This window comes from Tremella mesenterica (assembly GCF_000271645.1).
Source record: "Tremella mesenterica DSM 1558 unplaced genomic scaffold TREMEscaffold_5, whole genome shotgun sequence".
NCBI lineage: Eukaryota > Fungi > Basidiomycota > Tremellomycetes > Tremellales > Tremellaceae > Tremella > Tremella mesenterica.
The window spans coordinates 144,778-168,926 of record NW_006711229.1 but is presented as its reverse complement, the minus strand read 5'-3'; the positions used below and the strand labels follow the sequence as shown (position 1 = coordinate 168,926).

Genomic DNA, 24,149 nt, shown 5'->3' with positions numbered 1-24,149 from the left:
AGATTTGATGCATGCTCTTTTTCCCCTCTGTATTATCATCTAATAAGTAACAAACAGATTAACAGTCGGAAGTCCACATACCTCTGGGTATAACTAAGGCAAGTTCCTATCTCTACTCTCCTCATAATGACCTCTGTGTCGTCTAAGATCTCTCTTGAGAACCACCCAAAGTTATCCCATGATCCAGCATCGAGTGCTCCGTGGAGGAAGTCAATCGAGGTGTATCTACAGATAGGCGATGTGTACAATATCGTCACAGGTAATGATACCGAACCCGGTCGCGTAGGGGTGAGGCCGACAGATGTGAGGGCGGGATCAGTACCTCCTATGACGCCCGTCGAAGGGCAAACGATCGGTAGGAGGATCACTGGAGAAGAGTGGAAGGAATGGGAAAAGTGGCAAGCGAGGGAGAATCAAGCGCAGGGGATGATCAAGGGAACGGTGTCGGATGCTGTGATGCTTGATATATCTGAGAAGATGTCAGCTAAAGAAATGTGGGATTACTGCATAGCTCTGCATGTGACAGCCACAATCGAGAATCAGAGGAACGTCCATCAAGCGTTGTTTAGCTATGACTTAAGGGACGATGCGACTGCCAAAGAAATGGCTAAGCATGTGGAGGATTTCTCAAAGACAATGTCCAAAGCGAAATTGGTAGGCTTGAAGTTTGACTCACAGGAACGAGCTGGGTTATTCCTCAATACCATTCTAGCACCATCCTACAGGATCATCCAAATCGAAGTAACATTGCTCATTGAAGTTGAAAGAACCTGGGAAAATGTCACGGCCGTCGAACAACTTCTCTCTATTGACCGACGGTTGACGAACCTCGGCTAACTTGTCTCTTGGTGTCAAGGTCTCACCCAAGTAGGAGGGCGCAGACGTTGAAAGGAGTGTAACTACGGCGAACTTCGGCGTAGTTACTCTATCTAGGGGTTTTCTCTGCTGGCGATGTATCTCAATTTATATTGTAGCTATCTCTATCAATCTTTCACTACTGACAACAATCAAGGATCGCTGAAGAACTTCAGCGATCTTCTCAGCTAATTATATCCACCACTCCTAGATGTTCATCCAACCCATCCACGCTTCGACGCACTTCGGCCAACTTCCCCGAACCACCGAGCACCCGTTCTTCTAACCTCGCCTAACTTCGCCTAACTTCTGCTCCCTCTATCCCTGTTACGATCCGGTAGACCAGATCCTAACACCCATATTGAATCACATCTTCTTTACGGCGTATTACACGTAACACACCGCAAAGTGTACATGTTTCAACGACTCCCACCTTCTTTCCGTCGTCTCAACGTTCTTCATGCAAAGTACAACGAATTGTACGCATCACGTCAAGAATGCAGTTCTTTTAGTTTGATAGTTTGATATAATATAGTATAGGAACCGAGGAATACGACTCTTTCCTACGCAGGACGGCGGACATCCCAAAATGGACTCGGAAAAGGATATAAACCCCTTGTACTTCTTTCATAGTTTCTTTTCTTCAGAGATCAATTATCATACGTTTCAACCTTTACTGACCAAGTCATCTAATACTGACCTAGACTTCAAGCTTGTCTTCCACATTGGCCCCAAGCCTATCTTCGTTCACACCTTGGGTCTCAATATAGTTATCAGACCTGCTTTTGTCATCATCATATTAGACTCCCTCATTGTCAGTAAGTCATCTTGTCCTGCGTATCAGAGTTCCTCTATCTCTCTTATCATCTTTGTCATCAACACATCCCTTCACATCACTTGTCCACCTGCCGTCTCTCCTCTGAGACGTACCAGGCCTAACAATCCCTGCCCAACCTAACTTCCCCTAGCTTCGCCATAGTCGGTCTCAGATGTCCTAGGGTATGTGTGAACCGAAGAGGTTGAGAAATGATGGGGGTTTGATGGCCAAAGGAGGGTCGTTGTTGGTGGAATTTAGGGGTGTCACGACGTAGTTCGTGACAGAAAAGGTCTTGTCGATCTTCAATAAAGAAACGGTGAGACGTAAAGCACGCCCTGTTGGTAGGACCAATAGGAAGGGATTGCGATGTTCGTTGAAGGAAATAAAGGACTGAGGGTGAACCGAGATAATATCTCTGATGGTCAGCCCAGAAAAAAACTAGAAAGTGTTATAACTGTGACACTGTAGGACATCTAGAAAAGTACTGTCGTAAACCTCAAAGAGAGGATACGAACAGGAAAGAAAACGCAGATGGAAAGGATGGAGGTAAAAAGAAATGGAGGAATAATAAGAATAATAAGAAAGGACATACGGTCTCGAAAGATGAGAACCAGTCTAAGGATAACTCCAAAACCTCCTTGGCATATTCGTCATTGGATGGTGAACATGAGGCGTGGGCCGGGATGGCCATGTCGACAGAATCATGGTTCGATGATGACGAAGGGTACACAAGTAATATTGTATGGCCCAAAGAAGTTGAAAACCCGCGGGTTGAGGATAATGAATGGGTGGGATTAGCTACAGAGTCTAATGACGTTAGCCACACCCGTGTAATCCCCACTGTCACAAAGTGTGTGACAAGTCGAGCGAAAGTCGGGGAAGGGTATTTAACCAGCGATCGGCGGTAGTGTTAACCGCCGATTAATAGGCCTTTTCGTCGCAGTGGTTTAGATCACTGTTCCGTTGGGCACTGTTATATCGTGCATATGCTGGTCAGTATGTCTCGTGACAGATTAATCGGCGGTTACGGGTAGGATCCTGGGTTCGACTCCCCGGACGGCGCCGGGGGTAACCCAGGCCCTACTTGGAAAAACCTCCCTCTCGGAGTAAGTTTTCGGTCTATCGTACCCTTCCCAAGTGTGGGGGCCCAAGCGGGGTCCCCTTGTCGGGGCCCCAAAGCGGGGGCCCAAGAGAGTGCATAATGTCACAAAGTGTGTGACAAGTCGAGCGAAAGTCGGGGAAGGGTATTTAACCAGCGATCGGCGGTAGTGTTAACCGCCGATTAATAGGCCTTTTCGTCGCAGTGGTTTAGATCACTGTTCCGTTGGGCACTGTTATATCGTGCATATGCTGGTCAGTATGTCTCGTGACACCCACCTGGGTAGTGGATAGTGGTGCTACTCACCGTATAACTCCTCACAGGTCGATAATGACCAATATTAAAAGACTAGTAGAGCCGAGAGTATTCGGGCTAGCATCTGGCAAGTCAATGACAGCTTGGGAAACAGGTGACATTACCCTCGAACTAGATTCCGGACAGAAAATGGTACTGAAAGATGTACATCACGTCCCCACAGCGAAGATAAGTCTTCTTTCCCTGTTGCAGTTACTCTCATGGGGATGGAAGCGAATTTAAGCAGTGGTGGTGGATGGATAGGTAAAGGTAAAGAGAAACTAGGTTTGAGGAAACATGACTCACTATGGTCAGTACGATTTGGCAGAGCAATGTCTGCAGCGATGATCGTAATATTGACACCAAAGGCTACTTCACCTCTCATGTCTGAACATCAGCGACTCGGACACATAGGTGTGATAAACTAAAGAGTCTAGGTAGACAGGGACTGTTGAAGAAGGATTGGGACACTTACAAAGATGATCCCTTTACAACTGATAAATGTCACGCCTGTATGCAGGCCAAAATAACATGTCTACCGAAGAATAAGGAAGCACCAATGCTAAAAGGAGATGGTGAGGGAGTAGGAATGGATGTCGACATTACTGGTCCGTTTGGTCCGGCGATAAATGGAGAAAGATATTTCTTCGTTGGCGTGGAAAGGGTAAGTCGAATCGTATTCGCCATACCAATAACGACGAAGAACGAAGCGTCTAATATCGTTTGACAATGTATTTCGAAATTGGAAAAACAACTTGGTGAAAGGGTGAGGGTGATTAGGTCTGATGGGGGAGGTGAATTCGATAGTCTCCAAATGAGGGAATTCTACCTGTCAGCAGGGATCAACCACTACATCACACCAAGATACACACCAGAATTAAATGGAGTGGCGGAGAGAATGATACGTTGTCGGGTGCCCGGTATTGTATGGATACCTGACTCGCCCGAACAATATAATATCTGTCAGTGAAGGTCAACTCTACAAACGTCTAAGGTCAGAATCTGTATCTGTATGAGGATGAGATGTGGTTGAAGGGTAGGTAGGTGGATGATATCGAAGACGGTTGAGATGGTGTTGAAGGTAGGTGAAGGTGATGATGATGATAGCAAGTATGATGAATGGTGTCACGAACTACGTCGTAACATCCCTGACAACCACCATCACCGACCCTCCTTTCACCATCACCGACCTTCCTTCCACCACCACCAACCTCCACTCGAACCACTGAGACCAACTACGACGAAGTTACGAGAACCAAAGAGGGATTTGTCACGGTAACCCCGTCTAGCGGAGAACTACGGCGAAGTTAGTGGAAAGGAGCCGAGGGAGAGTAGGACAGGGGAAGTTAGGCGAAGTTAGTCGAAGTGAGCAGAGTAGGATATCGGGGATATGGCGAGGTACGACGAAGTTGAACGAAGGGGACTGAGCGTGAGGCAGTGCAGGAGTTGAGAGACGTTCTATGAGAAGAGAGGAGTAGTATAGATAGTTTACAGATCGCTGAACTTCTTCAGCGATCCTTGATTGTTGTCAGTAGCGAGAGATATATTCATTAGCTACAACCTTCGAGTTAGGGAGAGCTACCACTTAGCTGTTCAACGTACTACGGCGAAGTTAGCCGCAGTTCATCGACGATCATCCTATCATTTACCACTCGACACATCACTACGGCGAAGTTAGCCGTAGTTCCTCGTCGAGTACCCTGTGTTAGTGAGACAACGACGCCCCACTACAACGTAGTTAGCCGAGGTTTGTCGACCGTCGGTCAGTAGAGAAGAAGAAACGACGTTTGTGACAAATGGGTAATGGAAGAGGAAAGGTGATGGAAGATGAGATGTGTGATCAGTACCTAAGGAGTTAGGTGATGATGCACATGAGAATAGAAGAAGTGAGTGGCAAATGTGTCTAGAAACCAAATGAGAGTGAAAGTACAACAGAAGAAGTGATTCCCTCTTCTGCAGAACCGGCTCCCTTTATATACATTTCAGTCTTCGAGAGGATCGAATGTTCTCACAATTCGAGGTCGACATCGAAGAACTTCTACAAGAAAGTGACTATACTACTACTAAATAACAAGTCTATGTACATACCGATCTGAACATATGGAAGAAAGGAAGGTCGAGAGAGTCTATACAGACAGTAGAGAAGGAATTACAATGAAGTGAGTGTGGGGAGGGAACGGAAGGAAACAAGTGAGAGATTGAAGAAGACTATATACAAGATAGCACTGAGAATGCACTGGTGTACTCCCTGTACACTCTACATACGTACCTTGAAGGGGATGGTATCAATGAGGTTATTCGACTCAGGAATACCGAACGAGTATTGGTCCTATGCTGTCAGATACGCTGCCATTATAATTATGAAAACATCAATTGGTGTCACAGGATGTTCAGGGTGGACATCACTCACAGGAAGAGACACCAACCTAGATAGCGTGTGGAGATTTGGTGAACGATGTTTCGTTCAGATACCGAGAGAGACAAGGCTGAAGTCGAACTTCACGATACCTAGAGGTTCATCAGCCATTATACTAGGTCAAGATGAAGGTGTGAGCGGTTGGATCGTTAGAATGGACGGATTGGGACGAATCGAACACTCACGAGACGTTCGTCGCTCGACAGGACGATTGGTGGCTACTAGAGAGTTGCCAGATGTCATCCAAACCCCTCTTGACGCCATCGAAGTGGACCTAGACCCCGTCGTCAACGAAGAAACTTTCCCTGACGACCGCTCAGAAAGTGGCGAACAGGAAAATATCGATAATGATCAAGGAAATGATGTCGACAGAGACAACTCACCTAATACAGGTCCACAACCTACTGAAAGACGACGTGGACAGGGCATCTGGGGAGGAAATTGGGTCCATGAGAATGATATCGTCGAAAATGAGAGAAATGATGAGGAAGGAAGAAATGATGGGGACGAGGTGATCGTGACGACACGTCACGGACGAATTATTTGGCCTCCCCACCGTTTTGCAGGCCTAACAGACCCGTTCCTAGAGTTTGGTCGCGAGCCTAATAGGTTAGTCGCACTCGCCTCTATTGCAGGTATTGAAAGTGACACTTCTATCATTGATCCTGTCTCTCCTGAGGAAGCAGTGAACGGCCCAGATGGTGAAAAATGGCTAGAATCAATGGAGAAAGAGCTATCTAACATTGAATCTAAAGAAACATGGGTGGAAACGGTACTTCCACCGGGTCGAAAAGCCATAGGCTGTAAGTGGGTATTCAAAGTGAAGACAGATTCAGAAGGAAACCTACTAAAGTATAAGTCCAGACTAGTAGCTCAAGGTTTCTCACAGGTACTGTCACGGCCGTCGAACAACTACCTTCTAACAGACCGACGGTCGACGAACCTCGGCTAACTTGACACTTCTAAGTCGATGTCTCACCCAACCGGGAGGGCGCAGACGTCGAAAGGAGTGTAACTACGGCGTACTTCGGCGTAGTTACTCTAACTGGGGTTTTGTTCTACTGATGGAGATGTATCTCGATTTGTTTATAGCTATCTCTATCTATCTTTCACTACTGACAACAATCAAGGATCGCTGAAGAACTTCAGCGATCTTCTCAGCTAATATTATCTATTCCTCCTAGACATTCATCCAACCCTCTCGCGCTTAAACATCCTTCCACGCATATTGGCCAACTTCCCCTAACCATCCCACCCCACTTCTCTAACCTCGCCTAGCTTCGCCGTACTTCTGATCCCTCCATCCCTAATTAGTCCTAAGTTTGTCTCACTTTGCCGTACCTCTCTCCCTTCATCCTTAGCCTATCTAAATCTGCCATGGTTGGTCTCAGATGTCCTAGGATACGTGTAGACCAAAGAGTTCAAGAAATGATGGACGTTTGATGGTCCAAGGAGGGTCGTTGTTGGTGGAATTTAGGGGTCGGTGATGGTGGTTGCCAGGGATGTTACGACGTAGTTCGTGACACTTTAATCGGCGGTTGCGGGTAGGATCCTGGGTTCGACTCCCCGGACGGCGCCGGGGGTAACCCAGGCCCTACTTGGAAAACCTCCCTCTCGGAGTAAGTTTTCGGTCTATCGTACCCTTCCCAAGTGTGGGGGCCCAAGCGGGGTCCCCTTGTCGGGGCCCCAAAGCGGGGGCCCAAGAGAGTGCATAATGTCACAAAGTGTGTGACAAGTCGAGCGAAAGTCGGGGAAGGGTATTTAACCAGCGATCGGCGGTAGGGTTAACCGCCGATTAATAGGCCGTTTCGTCGCAGTTTTCCACCTTGGCTAAGTGGTTAAACTGGCTAGTCATTGATGGTGGAATGGGAACTATCAGTGTAATGTGGTCATGGGTTCAATTCCCATGCCGATCAAGGGGTTTTCTCCGGGCACTCCGGTTCCCCTTGTACATGAGTCTGTGCAAGCCATTCATGCTATAGTTCTTATAGTAGGCTTGTTTTCGCACTGGGCTTGATGTCTTGTGCACAGCAGCCTCCTCCCGAATCAGGTTAAGATCACTGTTCCGTTGGGCACTGTTATATCGTGCATATGCTGGTCAGTATGTCTCGTGACATGTCACAACATAGTTTGCGACACTCGGCTGATACTCGTGCGCTCTGGTTCCTCAATACGCTCCCTCAAAGTGACTTCAAAGTCATGTGATCCCTCTGCGTTAATCTCCCTACGACTTCGAAGACGTGGGCTGAGCTTCAACACTTGTATCAAGTTGAAGTCCCAGATTGCGCACGATTCATGCCTCCAACCCTGGTCAGATCAACAATATGACTGCAGATCCTCCTTGTATGACTGCGGAAAGCAGGATGCAGTCGGGAAGATCCTCAAGTACAAAGCTCGACTTGTAGCAAAGGGATTTTTGCAACAACCTGGTATAGATTACGAAGAGATGTACGCACCCGTAAGTCGTATGGTCAGCCTACGAATTGTACTCACGATTGCTGCATCATACAATCTCGTAGCACATCAAGCAGATGTTGAAGGAGCTTATCTCAATGGTGTACTTGAAGAAGAAATCTACATGAGATACCCAGAAGGTATGGCTCGAGCTCCCGGTTGTAATACCTTATGATTGTACAAGTCACTGTACGGTCTCAAGCAGTCTGCACGAGTTTGGTGGATCAAACTCGGTAATGCGCTTGCAACGTACGGATTCGTACAACTCAAATCAGATTGGGGAATGTACTACAAGGCATCTAAAGGTTCAGATGGTCCTATTATTGTACTCGCATAAGTGGACGACCTCGTAATCACAGCGTGAACTCGAGACGTGATTGTACGACTCATGCGATTCCTCCAGTCGAAGTGGACATCGACAGAAATGGGGGAGATGAAACAGATACTAGGGCTCAAGGTAGTTTGTGATTGTACGAACCGTACAATTCACCTATTGCAACCAACATATATCGAACGTGCAGCTGCGGAGAACTCGGTTGCATTCAAGCCTACGGTCCTCCTCTCCCACAACATGTTGAAGATCTCTACACCACTTCAACACCGCTCGAAGCTACGACTCCATACCTCAAGATCATTGGATCGTTGATGTGGATCGCAAGATCGACACGACCTGATGTTTGCTTTGCGACACGATATCTCGCTCAATTCTCAGCCAAGCCAACCAAAACACATCTCGCACTTGCAAAGCGTGTGATGTCGTATCTTGTACATACGAAAGACTACGTTCTCAAGCTTGAGGGAGGACCGTATCAACTCGAAGGATGGGTCGATGCGGACTATGCTGGTTGTACGGAAACATGAAAGTCTACGACTGGCTACCTATTCAAGTTCTGCAATAGTTCTATCCAATGGCAGTGTTGAAGACAGGCTACGATTGCGCAGTCTACAATGGATGCGGAGTATATCGCAACCACAGAGGCTGCTCGTGAAGCTGTATGGATATGAAGTCTATTGACTGAACTCGGTTTCAAGCAAGTCACAACACGACTTAATTGTGATAATCAAAGTGTGATACGACTCGCACACAATCCTGGTACGCATGCTCAATCAAAGCATATAGACGTACGACATCATTACATCCGTGAGAAGATACACAGTGGTGAATTGAAACTTGAATACGTACAGTCCAAATTGCAGGACGCAGATTTCCTTACAAAGATCCTACCGCACAACGCGCACAAAAAGAACTGCACTCATATACAACTCATCGCGTCTCATCGTAATTCCGTATCCTACATTGAATCGCATTCCGTATCGTACCTCACATCGCATTATCTCTCTCTCTCTATCAACCTTGTATTCACTATGACCAACACTCGTGCCGCAGACCCTCGTATCGCAATCTCACAACATATTATCGAACAAGGTATCCTTGCGGATACACACGACACCTGCAATGATTGCTTGGCGGCACTACGACACAATGGTACAATCCGTGAAGCTCAACCATGCTATTATATGTTGGATGGTGTACTTGGTAAATGTGCAAGATGTACTCGACACGGTCGCACCTGTTACGTACACAATCACAATGACAAAACTGATGGCCTACGTACTCGGCCTGTGAAGAACATCTTTGCTGTATATCGTAGTGACGAGGAACTTGCAACCGCACGATCTCGACTCGAAGCGTATAACATCAAGCACGATATCAAGCGTAACACCGTACAAACTACGCCTGCAATCCCTACAATCCCTACCTTCTCGATTGTTCCTGCGACCGTCGCTTCTACACCCACGACGATCCCTACGCCCGCAACGATCCCTACAATTGCAACATCTACGATCAAAGAGCTACGTATTGCATGTCAGAAGCTTGCGGATGTACGTGAAGTCGTCACCAATTCTGAAGAAGTACCTCTCTCATTTGCTGCACAACTTGCAGAATTCGAACTCAAACTCGAATCATACGCTTTCTCTTCCCGTGATCTTACCCGATCGCACAATCCTGTTGAAGTCGTATCGTCAAACATTGCTCCTGTCAACTCGTGACATATCCATTTTGACATCGACTACAACATCGACTACGGCGCTTAGAGCGCCGTAGATCCCTTTCGTACCGTGCACACAAGATTTCCTGGTTTGCTCGTGATTCATGCCTTTTCCTCCCGTACGTCCAGGTCTATGATACGGTCACCTTAGTCTCTTGGTTGGAATCAGTTTATTTGTTGGAGTTGGTGTCATTAGGGGGAGTGTTGATTAGTAATGCCACGTAACTATGGTACAGATTGGTCATACGATTTTATTCCGTAGTCTTCGATGTGACTTTTTACTATCATCGTAATCGTAATCGTTGTACACTTCAAATAAGGGGTAACTGTTTCAAGTTCATGGATGTAACAAGGAACAATAGACAGAGGACACGTGAGTCCAGGGGTAAGTGTTTGAGGTACGTGAACACAAAGGAGAACAATAGATGAAGGGCACAGGAGTTCAGGGGTAAGTGTTTCATGTGTGGGAGTGTGAGAGATAACAATGGCAATAGTTGATGGATATCAAGAACAATAAACTAAGCCAAAGGGGGTCAGGGGTAAGTGTTCCAGATGTGTTTCAAGTGTGGGAACACGGGAAAAGACTATCTTAGGTGGCAAGTAGGTGATGTATGACAGTCATCAAGTAAGTCTGACTCTTGTCTATGTGGATGATGAAGGAGGAGTCAAGAATGGTACCAAAGTTCATACTCCTCTGAGTCATTGTGAGAAGGATGGTACATTGGCCAGAGGCGGATGACTCAATCATTCTGCTGCCGGTAAACAATGTTCCCCTGTCACTTCTCATACCTCTTGTACCATGTGTATAAGCTGACATCTGTGAGGGAGTCTTCCCTCTGGAGATATTGGTCATACCAATCCTTGTCTTCCACCTCCTCGTCATCCTCCCGTTGGCCTTGCAGTCGTCGGGATCGAGAGGGCAGGAGACACAGAGTCTGAAAGTCCCGAGATGCTGACATCATGTTGCAGTCAAGCAAGGAGAGACAAACCTCCTGTGCACTGTAGTCCCGCTCTGTAACAACCTTGCTGAGCATCTTCTGAAAGATCACCCGGCTTGATGTCTCCTCTTCCACCTGATTTGCTATAGCTTGCATGACGTCTCCAAAAGCAAGACTAGGCTTCTCTGCCTTGGAAGCATATTTGGCAACATAATTTGCCACAGCATGTGGGTCGGTGCATGGTTGAATGTCCACATTTGCCTGCCATCCTAGGATTAAGACTGGGTTATACAGATTCAGAAGAGAATCGTTGCGAGGGTTAGGGTCACTCCCTTTCGGTCGTTTGAGGCAATATCTCAAACAGCGGGTATGGCGTTGAACTCTATTGAGATGTTCAGCTAGACTTGGGTGATTGTAGGTCATGTCGGCATGAGGTCGGGAAGAAGGATGTTGGGGGGCCCGTGGAAGATTGACACATGGATTGATGGCCCAGACTTTCTTCCGTCAGAAGTTTATGAACTCGTTCTGAACCTCCTCTCCACCAGCCTTCAAGTTTTCCACCTGTGGAGCATCTTCTAGCCAGAGAATGCCGTGTACATGACCAGAGCCCTGACTCTGCCATTCAAATCTCAACCAAAAGTCCTTGACCTGTAGAAGGGGGATGATGACATGCTGCAGGAAAAGAGCTGCTCGTCGTTGGATCCACCACGCTACCATTGCAGGATTGTTGTTGACATTTGTGGAGTTTATTCTTTGACGGGTGGTTTCATCAAGTGCAGGAGTTGTTGTGGTGGAATGGGGCATGTGTAACGGTACTGGAAACACGATGACTAGGTCGCAGGTTGGGTCGAACTCGATGGAAGTCTTGTGGAAATCTATGTGTCTCTGGTGCTATGTGATGGATCGTGTCTCCTCTGCAATCGATGTAGCCAAAGAATGATATTGAAGAATCACCAACGTTGGTACTTTGCTGATTGCACTATATACTATCTACAAGAGTCCGCGTCCTCCTCTCAGTCCTACTGCAAGCGTCTATGTACATACTCGGACAGGTGAAAAACCGCTTTTGAGCAAACCCAGTGGGGAAATCTCGAAAAGGGAAAACCCGTCCCTACCTACTGCAGCACTGCCTCCAATTCCCGCTGTTCTCTTTCCTAATCCGTCCAACTCGATCGAGTTCTCTCGATTCGTTGTTACTCCGTAACAGCATGTGAGTATGTAGATCAGCCCACTGAATGTCAGCTGCAGAGAGGGTGATGAAAGCGTGGGGAGTTCCTAGTTGTCGAATCATAGTTTTTATTTCTTGACTTCTTGCAGACCAGTAGGGAGGGGTTCCTCTCAAAGTGCTTGCAACTCTACGAACTCGACTTGCAAGTTCAGTTGAATCGGAAGCAAGCAGTTGCTGGATGTTGGCTGCATTGAGGGCTTGATCATGGTGATTTCGACTGACATAGTAACTGGCAAGTGATTGAGCTTGCCATCTGAGTAATGCATTGAAAGCATAGTAGCTGTGTCCAATCAGTTGCAGCTGGTCTATCAAGAATACTGACTCACCAAAACCGAGGGTGAGAGGCAAAACGGCCGTCATGGAATTTCATGAGGTGTTTAAAATAATTGTTGGGCTTAACTTCACTCTGGCGAGATGCGTGAAGGTCTGCAAGACCTTGGGGGAAAAGGAAAGGAAAAGCTTGTACCAGGTGTTGACTGGTCTTGTCGTGTTCGTATAGTGGTGTTGGCCTTACTCCGGGAGCGGTCAATGGTGCTCTAATCCCTTCTTCAATCTCTTCCAGCTTTGTACGCGTCTCTTCAACCTCCCTAAGTGCACTTCCAACATTTGGAATGACAGCCTCCAAGATGATGTCCTCCCCACCAACATCACCAAAATCAGGGATATCTGTTCTTGGAGAGGTGTTATCCACTGATGTTGACCGCAACTGGTCAAAGACCAATCCTTGCTCTGGCAGAGTTGCAAGCACTTCATGATCAATCTCTACTTCAGAGTATGCTGGATGGAACTGGCGGAGAGCAAGCAGATTGTCCAACAAATGAGATTGACTGACTTGGAATTCAGGTGGTCTTGAGAAAGCTTCAACATTTGAGTGTGCTGCTTGTTTGTCCTTGATGATGAGGATATCAAGTTGAGCGGGCAGAATTGGAAGCCGACTGATCAGGGAGGTGTTGTCTTGAGCAAAAAGGCATGTATGACCAGCATATTTGGTTTGTGTACTGATCCTGCTTGTGAGGATCACCACAAATATATAAATGTCACCTACCCGTAGGGCTGGATACTGAACCGGAACTCTGTGATGTGGATAATACTAGTCAGCGTTGATCAAAGGTCAGTAAGTGTAAGGAAAGAGTGTGTCATGGAAATCAAAGGGGGTCTGAGAGAGGATTGAGGAAAAGGTGAGAAGGAGGAGGAGGAGGAGGAAGAAGAACAAGAAGTGAGAATGAAGAAGATCATGGGGAATCTCTCTCTCAGGCCCCGCTTATATGCATATCAGTGTGTCTCAAACTCGATACAAGGCCGAATCGTCCTCGATTCGAGTAAAGGAGAAACTATGTAAGAGAAGGAGGGAAATCTACGTATGAGAACGGAAAAACTATGTATGAGAACGGAGAATGTATCCACAAATATGTGGTCCAAGTATGAAGGAGAACGAAGGAAATAGTGAAGCACATATTGTGGTCTACACGAACATATGAGTGAGAAACGGTAATGGACAGGATGAAAGGGTAAGAGGAGAAGGGGGAGGAGACAGCAGAAGATGATATAAGACAATATGAGTTGGGGGAATGGATCAAGGAAGAAGGAAGAGGTATGGAAGGAGAGCTATTATACTCTCTTATGTAGGGGAGGCCTGATCCACTACAGTTTGTCCCCTTCCTGCAACTTGCCAAATCTGTAGGTGTAGGTGTCTGAATATGAACACGGGACAGGGGCATCTCTTCTATCTGGCTTGGGGGATTTGGGGGTGTTATCCCATTTTGTTGACAGAGGATTGTAAGTGATGGTCCTACCCGGTTAGTGTCGGCCAGGACAAGGTGACAAGCGTACCTGGGTCCATGTTGTTATTAGCTGTCAATCTTCCTCCTCTCCCTTTCCTGCACCGAGCACATGTATTGTCCCTCACATTGAGATCAAACCACCGTTCATTGCACACATGACAATGCTCCATTGTGATTCTCCCCAAGCTTTCATGGAAAGTATTGATCATGGATACCTCAGATGGGAGAAGGCAAGGAGAAGACAGTGATGCCGGCTCGGAATTGATGTCAATATGTGAAACGTCAGGAAGATCCTCTGGTATGGGTTGCATTAGAGTATGGAATGTAAGGGGAGGTGAAGGAGTTGTTGAGATGACGGGTTGATGGGTTTGCTGTTGAGCACAGTATCTATCCCTCTGTTTCTGTCGGCAAGCAGGACAGGCCTGATAAGGATTGGGTCGATTGGGGTGTTGATAGTCCTCCACAGCTTTGAACAGCCGGCAAGTTGTGCATCGTCTTCTTCCCAAATGACAGTTGGTAAGGGAACGTGCTCCAGGTTGAGCTGGCGGAGGAATGTTGGGTGGTGGGGTCGGTGGGGTATCATATGGACGTCTGGGAGGTCGTCGATTCTCTCTAACTGGCCGACCCAGAGCAAGAAGGGGTGGTGATGGCCTTGCTGGTGATGGAGAAGTGGGGCGAGGTGGAGAAGTGAGGCGAGAAGTGGATAACCGAGTTCGAGATTGGGCTCTGTAAGAGCGAGGGGTGAGACCATGAAGGTCAGGTGAGGTAGGACGGGGATGTGGAGGCTCTGTTATGTCATTAACCTGACATGCTTGACACAATCTTCGTATGCGTCCTTGTGAACCTTGAAATTGTGGAGAGGGAAGCAATGTTTGACACATTGTGCATGTGATAAGACGGTGACGTGAAGACGGGGTTGCAAGAAGAATTGGAGACTTTTTGTGACAAAAGCAGCAGCTTTTCCAGAATTGCTGACAATATCTGCCAGAAGAAGCTTTTCGAAAATGTGTGTCGTCAAAGGTGATGTCTGATGGTGCTTGACATTGATTTTGCTCCTGAAGATAACAGTGAAATGGCATGGTGACAAAGCCACACGGAGGTGAAGGACAACTGTAGCTAAAATGTACATGAAGCAAAGTTTGAATGTAATCAGAGCCAGCCAATCAGCTGCTGAGAATCTTCTTCGAAGAATGTGTAGAAATTGATTCCGCGTTCACCCCCATAACGTTTGCGAGCTGACGCCCGCAATCAAGCGTAACACCGTATGAACTACGCCTGCGATCCCTACCTCCTCGATTGTTCCTGCGACCGTCGCTACTACGCCCGCGACGATCTCTACGATCACCACATCCACGATCGAAGAGCTACGTATCGCATGTAGGAAACTCGCAGACGTACGTGAAATCGTCACCAATTCTGAGGATATACCTCTCTCATTTGCTGCACGACTTGCAGAACTCGAACTGTATGCTTATCCCGTCACTTCTCGTGATCCCATTGAAGTTGTGTCACACATTCATTTCGATGACTATGACTTCGACATCGACTACGACTACGACTACAGCGCTTAGAGCGCCGTAGATCCCTTTCTTACCGTGCACACGAGATTTCCTGGTTTGCTCGTGATTCATGCCTTTTCCTCCTGTTCGTCCAGGTCTACGATACGGTCACCTTAGTCTCTTGGTTGGAATTAGTTTGTTGGAGTTAGTGTCATTAGGGGGAGTGTTGATTAGTAATACCACGCAACTACGAGACGGATTGGTCATACGATTTTATTCCGTAGTCTTCAATGTGATTCTTTACTATCATGGTAATCGTACTCGTCGTACACTTCGAACACAAACCCCTGACTTCGACGATGTAACCGAGACGCGTCATGACAATTTTGAGTCAGGGGAATCTAGTAAGGCGGAGACTAGAACTCAACGGGTCATTAACTCTCATGCCCTTTGAGACGCAAGGGAATGGTCTGACCCAGACGTACAGTAATGTGCTGTACTTGTACTGTGCTTGTATTGTACAGGATGGGCACATTTACCGTCATTGTCAAAATTCATTCATCTCTCTCTCATCATTGATTCCATGTCTCTCTACTCCTTGATTTCAAGGACTCACTTCTATGGGGGTAATTGACAGGCTGTCCGCATGTATACCAACTGGAACACACCGGATTCACAGCCATCAGAATTCTTAGTCATCACCAGAGCTGTTGTCACTGTCGGCGCACCTTTCCTGTTCAGCCCATTCTTCATTGGTGAGATTTCTTGTAGGTGATGCTCGCTGAAGAATCTCTCCTATGTGATCATTGATCCCAAGTGAAGGTCCTTCTATTGCATATTGACTGTAATCAACTGGATCATTGCCCGCAGCTTTGAGGAAGTCCATGCTGTCGTTGGAAACAACATACATCTTGACAGCCGGAGTGGGAATGTTAGACACCCGATTAAGCACAGCAGCGGTCATGATGATACTTTTGGCGCCAAGGATTATGTTGGACGCAGTCCACTCACCAATAGCCTTCTTCGCAGCGGTGACGTTCTCTAGCTGTCCCCAACTCTGCAGCTCCTCCGGTGAGGTGCACATCATCTTTTTGTGGTCTGGCACAAGATGGATATCGAGGAAGCTGAAAGAGTATTGCGCGATTCGACCAGCCCGTTCCGCAGCCATTGGAAGTTTCTGAAAGTGTGACAGACTTTCAATCGTGAAAGTGCCATCCTCTTCCATGAAGTCTTCTAAATTCAGTAGCATGTCGGACTGCTGATAATATGCTTCCACAAGTTCCTCGGTGCCTGGAGGAAATGCGATCAGGTATTCAACGGTAACTTCTAAGTTGTCCCAAGTACCTATCACTTTCACTGTCACGCAAATGCTTACACAGTCTCCCGATTCCTCCGGACCACTCTGCAACGAGACCTGCACCAGCCCGCCTAGCCTACGTGTCTCAATCGTCTCAGTCCCCCTTTGAGGTCCCGAAAGAGGGAAAGTGCGAGACAAAGCCCTTTGGGAGCTCATTTGTCTACGTGCAGATACGTCTAGATCAATAAGTGTACTTGATGTTGAAGGGGTAAGTTAGATGACTATTGAATTGGAGTTGGGAGTGTGGTTGACCAAAGAAGGAGATCATTGTAGTATTTATAGACAGTAGCTGGGTGGTTTGTCTGCTAAGGAGAGGAAAGCAGTGCTTCTTTTGCTTTGTCTAACATTACGTGAGTGGCCTGGATTGATGCCTTCGCTTGCCCACGTCATAAAGGTCTAGGCCCGTTCTGCTCCACAACCCCAATCTATCTTGTGGAGTTCCAGACCTGGCACATATTGGAGATGTTTTTTGCACATCTCCTCCTCCCCTCTTGCTCCTACCTCTTTGTTCTTGCCTGCTGTCAGTGTACGTGTAGATAGTTCACGCTTCGCTCCATTGGTTCTGTTATCAAATAGCTTCAACCACAATCACATTCACCGTGTATTTCCCACTCCCTCCCACCGTTTCGCACACATTTATCAGATTTAGTCCTTTCTTGATGAGCACCGTGAAGTCGTGATCAACCTGCAGAAATATTCGAGAACGAGAATCACCAAATTATGTCATTTTCAGGTCTTCCAATTTGAAAAGTGAGTGTTTACATGCCAAACAACATCTTGGCTTGAACCAATTCGTCTCGTTGATATTCGTCCAACCCCATGGTTGTGGTTGTAGGAACAGGACAGATGGAGCCCAGACTTGTTGCCACTTCTCAAGTAAGCATCTTCCCACCTCTGCTTATAACATTTGAAGGCTCCATGGAAGAAGCAGTAGGAGGATGGGAAACCACGCAGCTTTGGTCACCTCCCATGATTTCTTCCAAGTCTTCTTCCACTTGAAAGGAAGAGAGCTGTGGTAGGATATGAGCTCTCTCTGGAGAGGGAAATGACATACAGGCAACGTAGGCTGATGCGTGATCCTAGATTATCCCTCCTTAGGCAATCCTTCTGTCAAGAAACGGGCTCTAGCCTTGCAACCGACAAGTACGTGATCGATCACTTTGTGTACGACAGAGGAAGAAACATTCTTTGAAGAGATATAAGCTATCTTGGAGAATGTAGTTGATTGTGCTCAGGGTACCCCAACACCTTATCACCGTGTGTGGCAACTTGTCAATCACACGATCCCACAACATCACTTTCAGCATTCATAAAAGGTGCCAGACTTATCTCATCACACCAAGCAGCTGTGATTTCTCATATAGGTAGAAGCCCTAGGGAGTAGACTTTCTGACCCAGAGATGCAGTATGACATGATCAAGATGAGAGAAAATAATCCGACCCAATGACTGTTACGTGACAAAAGGAAGCCGTGACCCTTCAAAGTGTTGCGAGGGTCAGCATGACAGGCTGAGGATGCATACAACTTTGAAGGGTCAGGGCGGTTCATGGCCTCATGATCATGACCCATAGCAGAATTGCCCCTCACTAGTAACCATTGGTTCAGACAATCACCCTTTTTGATAGGAGGATATTTCAGCTCAGAGAAGATCATAAAGTAGGATTAATTCCACCACATCAGTGTCACATGAGCCAGCACTACTGGTGTTGCTTGAGCCCCTTTGAGCCATGTCTCACTTGGCTAACTTCGTCCGCTTTGGTACTTTCATTGATTTTGGTACTATGATTGACTTTCGTATCATTGGCGTGGACACTGTGAGGACCTTTGAGCGTTTCTTTCAGGTTTTGGGCCCTCCTGTCCTGAACGATTAGTGGTAGGCCAGCATTAGGTAGAGGCATTGAACTCTTTGCATTCACTCTTATCAGTATTTTTCTTACTGCTTCTATTGTCACATCAGGCGCTAGTGTGCTGAGATAATGAATTGAGGTGTTCAGATTGTGTTTGCTATGGCTTCTATCTTGTTGGTAAGCAATTGCAAGCTTGATTTTGCTCTCATCCAAGGGGAGGAATGACACAACAATACTGTCAAACTGTTTGTTCTGTATATGCTCGTCGTTGTTGAAACGTGATTGAAGTGTGATGGTCACTTCATTAGTAGTCACATCACTCAGAAGTCTTAAAGTATGGGGCTTCATTGGATGTCTGAAGTTTTTAGCTATGGCCACAATGTCAAATCCAGTACCGTCCTTGACAGTTTTCAGTCTGGTTTCTGTCACCATTCCCATCTCCTTCCTTGTCCACTTCAGCAGTTCTGTACATGCTGCTCCCATTACTGCTCTCTCAGAGGTTTTCATCTCTTCTGGAAGTCCTAGGTACCACTGAGTGAAAAGAACAATACTTGTCTCATCCGCATCCCAGCCCAAGTTCGAAGTCACTCCGACTACCCTTTCCTCGTCAGCATTAAGCAGGGCTTCCGTGATTTTGGGTGAGGCGATTACCCATTTCTTGCTCATTTTAAGAGAGTGATGGATCTTCAGTAAGAAGGGTAAAAGGTTCTCTTAGTCTAGGGGGAAGAATATCCCCTCCAGACCAAATCCGGCCGAGTTCGAAAGCCGTGCGATGCAGGAGAAGGGAAGGTCCGTGCTGGAAAGTTTTCTGTCCTGGCAGGTAAAATCGTTCATCCGTCGACTTTGGGGATTTTGAAACAGCACAGTTAAATTCTTGTCGAGTTTTATTGAGTCTTATCAGGTCTCCATGTCTGTGATCCTTGAAAATTCTCAAATGAACAGTTTAATCATCTACAAACCCGGTGACAAGTGGTCACTCAGACTAGGACATGTGGGATGATATCAAAGATCCAACGGCTTGGTGGCAGGTTGTGTTTGATGGGGTCTGATGGAAAGGCACAACTCTCTAGTGCTAGGTAATTGAGTGTGCCCAGCACAGCAGATATGCCCAAAGTAAGATATTGAAGTATCAAGCAAAGTTGGTACTTTGCTGATTCTACTTCATACCACCTATTGCTATCCATGGCTTGCTGCAAGAGTCTATGTACCTACTTGGATGGCTAAAAGACCTCTTTGAGCAGACTCAATGGAGAAAATCTCAAAAGGGTAGGGCCCGTCCCTACCTAATGCTGCTGGCCTCTGTCTCCTACTCTGCGGTATCCGATGGTCCTAGGTGGATGGTCAGCCATGTCAACATCCATTGGGTCCTCGCTATTGTCGGTCCCCAAAGTGCCCCCATCCTCCTTGGAATTGTTCAGGGAACCCTCACTAGAACCCTCCAAACTATCCTCTTCTTCCTCGTCTGAACTGGCCCAATCATACATTTGAAGGGATGGTCCAATAATTGTGTTCATCATTGTTTCCCATGCCTCTTCATTGAGTGGTTCTGTACCATTGCTTCTACTTCTTATGAAATTATCCATTCGTATTGCAACCTTCTTTGGCACATGGGTTTGGAAATTGTCTTCGTTATATTCTATATTACAGTTCTTCATGTCCCTTGTTCCTTCAAAAAGATTATCATCATATGCGAGAATCTCCAGTGGGTTACTCGGGACTGGCTCAATCATCCTCCCATTGGTCCTCACCCAAGAAAACACTGTGTAAGATACCCATGAACAAACACCTTTCCTGAGGTGCTCAACATCCCTCTTAAGTTTTGAATCTGGCTGAAGATCCTCTTGAGCCGTGTTCAACAGTTCTTGGTCCTCCACACTGAGAAATTCAGCAGCAGCTGTGAAGGCTTCAATCACACTCTTTGCCAAGTCATGTTGCCAGGTTTTGAGCGGAGCGGCTTCGTCGTCTAAGGTAAGCGGGTGTGAGTCCAGGTTTGCACATCTTGTCTGTGGGACCTGGAGGATGCCTTGAAGGATGTCCTCTGAATTGTTGAAGAACAGATTTTGGTTAGTTCCTGATGGGAGACCAAAGACTGTTTCAACAGAGACTTTGATTTCACTCAACTTCCCTTCATCTCAATGACAAAGACCAGAGTTGGCTGCTTGGGCGGCTTTAGAGTCCCAACAACCAGCTCGCTATGTAATTTGAGTGCACCAGAGAGCTTTGACGGATTGTGTGAGGAGACATTCATTGTGTATGTCTACGTTTCAGGTTTCACCTCTTAGTAGATTGCTATTGTGTTTGGGTGGTGAGCAACTGATGGGGGGTTAGTAAGTATTGTGATGAATGAGAGGTCCAACATCCAAGCTTCATATAGCCTGACAGGAAGGTAGCATGAGAAGCAGGCCAGGAATGATGCCTTGTAGGCCATTCTTTCAGGTCAAGGGAAGGGGAGAAGGGTGTGACGTAACACGTCTCGAATCAAACATCTCGTGGGCGGAAACGTGGGAATTTGAATGACTCATAGTGATATCATCGTCAGAGAAGTCACGGTGGAGACCAATCCGGTCACTTCCAAACCGTCTCCCCGTCATAGCGTTCTTGTCCCTTCAATGACGCGCACAACATGATATTCATTCACAGACATGAATGTGGTAGTTTACACAGCCATGACGACGACATGACGTCCATCCTCCATCCCACTTCTATCTTACACTTTTGCCTCGGCCTCTTCCCATGATCTTACGATTACGCACCTTTCGCCACTCGGGCCACCCGTAGACATCGCATCATTTCCCTCGCAGCTTCAGAATGGTTGTTCATCCCCCCAAAGAAGGCTCGGGTGGCGTCGCGCGGCCTTTCTTCCTGCTGCTTGTCATCGCGGTCGTGGACTTTGACGGGACTGGATTCGTCATCAGAGCCAGAAGGAGAAGCAGAGGAGTAACCGAGGTCAACGAGAGTATCCGATGAGGATAGAGGAGCTTGTCGACGGAGGATGAGAGAGACAGAATGTGAAAGCAGGAGTTGTTCACCACCAGGCTATACATCAGCACAACAAGAGAGCATGAAGACCATCAAAAACTCACATGATCTTCAAGATAACCCCCAACGTCCACAACACAACCTTCTAGCATCAACAATACCCGACGCCTCTTCTCTCCACTTTTCTCCACCACCCATTCCCCATTACGCTTGCTGATCTCCTTGCGGCTCCAGACCGGCAGTTCTTCCAGAGGTCGTATGGTCTCACCTACTGCCAGATGCTGCGTGAGACGACGGGCGTTGGCGAGGAACACCCGGGCGCGCGCTTTGTGGATGGCAGACTCGGATGTGCGAAAGATAGTGGGGACGAGGGATGTGTAGCGGTGGAGGATCCAGATGAACCATTTGCTTGGATCCCAATCCCTGCTCAGTCAGCCGACAGCTGGATGGTCTCTTCCTCGTTCGGATGGTTACTCACGCCGGATGGGGACCATTTCTAAAGTCCTTGCTGCCATGTCAAAAATATAATTTTTCATCCAAAACAAAACATACGGGAAAGCGTGGTGATAGCTGATCAGTCAGCAGGGTGCGTATTACTAGTCTCTGAGAACGTACTTGTGATTCCCTTCACCGGAGGTGAGGAGAGCAAGGAACTAGTATGTTAATCACCAAGCTTCGAGAGACAGTGGGCGTCGAAAACTCACATAGTTTCCACGAGCGGTGACCTCCTCAGTATATGGCTGGATACCTGTCCAATGGGCAAGTGAGTTGATGCAGAATGTGGTGTGCCTGGAGGTCAACAATGTTGACCGGCCAAATCACTCACCAGATCAGGAGACGTGCGACAGCACCACCCCACACCAATCCTCCCATCCAATCATTCCAACCAGCTTTGGCGATCAACGCGGGAAGGATGAGACCGGAAAAAAGGGCGATGGGGACATAATGCCGGTGCTGGAAGCTAACGACTGAAAGTCAGGCATGACGGTATGATAGTGTGAAGAGCAATAGATTGTTTGATGAGGGATTACCCACCAGGATCCGTTTCGAGATCCTCACGCTCGATGAGCTTCATCCGAGCGTACACTGGCTTGCGGAAAATCCAACCGCAGTGAGAGTACCAGAGTCCCTTCGTGGCTGCGTAGGGGTCATGTATGGGACTATCCGTGAAGCTGTTCTATCAGCATCAAAGTCTGAAGTCTGGCATAATGTACCAATGACAGAGGGAGGTTTCGCACGTCAGTGACGGGTGAAGAGATGAGCGGAAAGTACCACATTGAGGTTGACTCGTGGATGGAAACAATAAGAGACTCAGATATGTAAAGGACAGATCAACGAGAAGATGTTGAAGTTGATGCGGGGAAATCATCTGATGCATTCCGCGGGCTTTGCTTCTCCCGACATCCATCTGGCCTCAGGGCAAAGGACATAGCATGTGGCCGAATCTGGAAACGATCAGAGCTGAGGTGACTCACCGGTGATGTAACCGATGTCGTAAGGTCCACCACTTGATACTACCCTGAAATCCCATTGATCCCATCCAGGCCAGAAAGATTCGCAGAGGCAGCGTAGCGGTGAAGGCTCGATGAGACCAGAGTCGGTGGTATCCTGTTCCGTTAGCAAGCCTCATACGGTTTCTCAGAATGAATGACCTGACCTATCGTTATCCTGCTGGTCAGTATGATTTCCCGTCTTACGTGGTCTTAGTTCCAAATCAAGCATACAGGGAAAGTATTTCAAGAAAGAGGAGTAATGAAGGATTAGAAAGAGTTGCTCACCCAAAACTCGCCAGCTGCCAGCTAACGAAGCAGAGAATGGCGTTGGCCAGATTGAGCTTTGTGACAGGTGAGAGTACTGTGACACCAGCTACGGCGAACACGTGCATGCCTAACGGTCAGGCTTGATCAACGAGAACAACCGAGGAAAGACGCACCGGTGAAAAAGATTCCATTGGCTAGGGTCAGCTGAAGTCACCTGGGTTTATGGGGGGGGGGGGACCAAGCGGTCCAAGCGGAAGAGAAAGCATTGGGGAGGATTGATGTTCCCCTGGAGACAAAGAAGACATGGATACGGGGAGATGGATCTGTAGAGTGTCATGTGAATGATGAGGGGAGGAGAGAAACCAGAGCGAGGGAAATGAGAAGAGTAAGATAGAAGGAAGGAAGGGGGGGAGGTGAGAACAGCTGAAAGAAGGGAACTCACACCACCAAATCTCCCCTTTATTCCTTTCGGCGGCCTCTTTCCTAGCTATCAGTGCGGCAGAGGGAGCAGTGAGAAGTTCTGGATGAGTGGTAGATGTGTCCAACATGACGATTTAAGGAAAGAGGGGATTGTCCTCACTAGGGAAGGAGAAGGAGGAGATGGTGTGAGGAGAAGTAAAGAGGAAGTAGATGAGTGTGCGTGTGCGTGAGTGTGAGAGAGAGAGAGATAGTCGGTACGGGGTATGCATGGTGAAAGATCACTTTGTATGTATGACCGATCGATAGATCGATAGGGTGGTAGTAGTAGTATGTCTCCCCAATGGCTTAGTGCG

General features: G+C 47.3%; 5 protein-coding genes across 5 annotated transcripts; 1 reads left to right on the top strand and 4 right to left on the bottom strand.

The window, feature by feature from the left end:
• Positions 1-9,300: 9,300 nt before the first annotated feature.
• On the top strand, positions 9,301-9,987 carry TREMEDRAFT_62136 (uncharacterized protein; the record flags this gene model as incomplete). The annotated part of the gene is made up of 1 exon (XM_007004526.1): positions 9,301-9,987. The coding sequence occupies one exon, from the start codon at positions 9,301-9,303 to the stop codon at positions 9,985-9,987; it is 687 nt and encodes a 228-aa protein (XP_007004588.1).
• Positions 9,988-12,039: 2,052 nt separating this feature from the next.
• Positions 12,040-14,126, bottom strand: TREMEDRAFT_62134 (uncharacterized protein; the record flags this gene model as incomplete). Its single annotated transcript, XM_007004525.1, has 6 exons — positions 12,040-12,078; positions 12,375-12,432; positions 12,479-12,939; positions 12,985-13,193; positions 13,983-14,029; positions 14,059-14,126. The coding sequence occupies 6 exons, from the start codon at positions 14,124-14,126 to the stop codon at positions 12,040-12,042; spliced, it is 882 nt and encodes a 293-aa protein (XP_007004587.1).
• Positions 14,127-15,146: 1,020 nt separating this feature from the next.
• On the bottom strand, positions 15,147-16,945 carry TREMEDRAFT_62133 (uncharacterized protein; the record flags this gene model as incomplete). The annotated part of the gene is made up of 4 exons (XM_007004524.1): positions 15,147-15,297; positions 15,446-15,575; positions 16,049-16,122; positions 16,161-16,945. 4 exons carry the CDS (start codon positions 16,943-16,945, stop codon positions 15,147-15,149), a joined length of 1,140 nt encoding a protein of 379 aa, XP_007004586.1.
• A 1,542-nt stretch (positions 16,946-18,487) lies between these two features.
• TREMEDRAFT_62132 (uncharacterized protein) lies at positions 18,488-19,303 on the bottom strand (the record flags this gene model as incomplete). The annotated part of the gene is made up of 1 exon (XM_007004523.1): positions 18,488-19,303. One exon carries the CDS (start codon positions 19,301-19,303, stop codon positions 18,488-18,490), a length of 816 nt encoding a protein of 271 aa, XP_007004585.1.
• A 617-nt stretch (positions 19,304-19,920) lies between these two features.
• TREMEDRAFT_62131 (uncharacterized protein) lies at positions 19,921-23,924 on the bottom strand (the record flags this gene model as incomplete). The annotated part of the gene is made up of 14 exons (XM_007004522.1): positions 19,921-20,741; positions 21,391-21,673; positions 21,721-22,039; positions 22,095-22,124; positions 22,169-22,186; positions 22,232-22,269; positions 22,321-22,405; positions 22,443-22,584; positions 22,652-22,788; positions 23,092-23,224; positions 23,274-23,284; positions 23,395-23,503; positions 23,550-23,570; positions 23,819-23,924. 14 exons carry the CDS (start codon positions 23,922-23,924, stop codon positions 19,921-19,923), a joined length of 2,253 nt encoding a protein of 750 aa, XP_007004584.1.
• Positions 23,925-24,149: the final 225 nt, after the last annotated feature.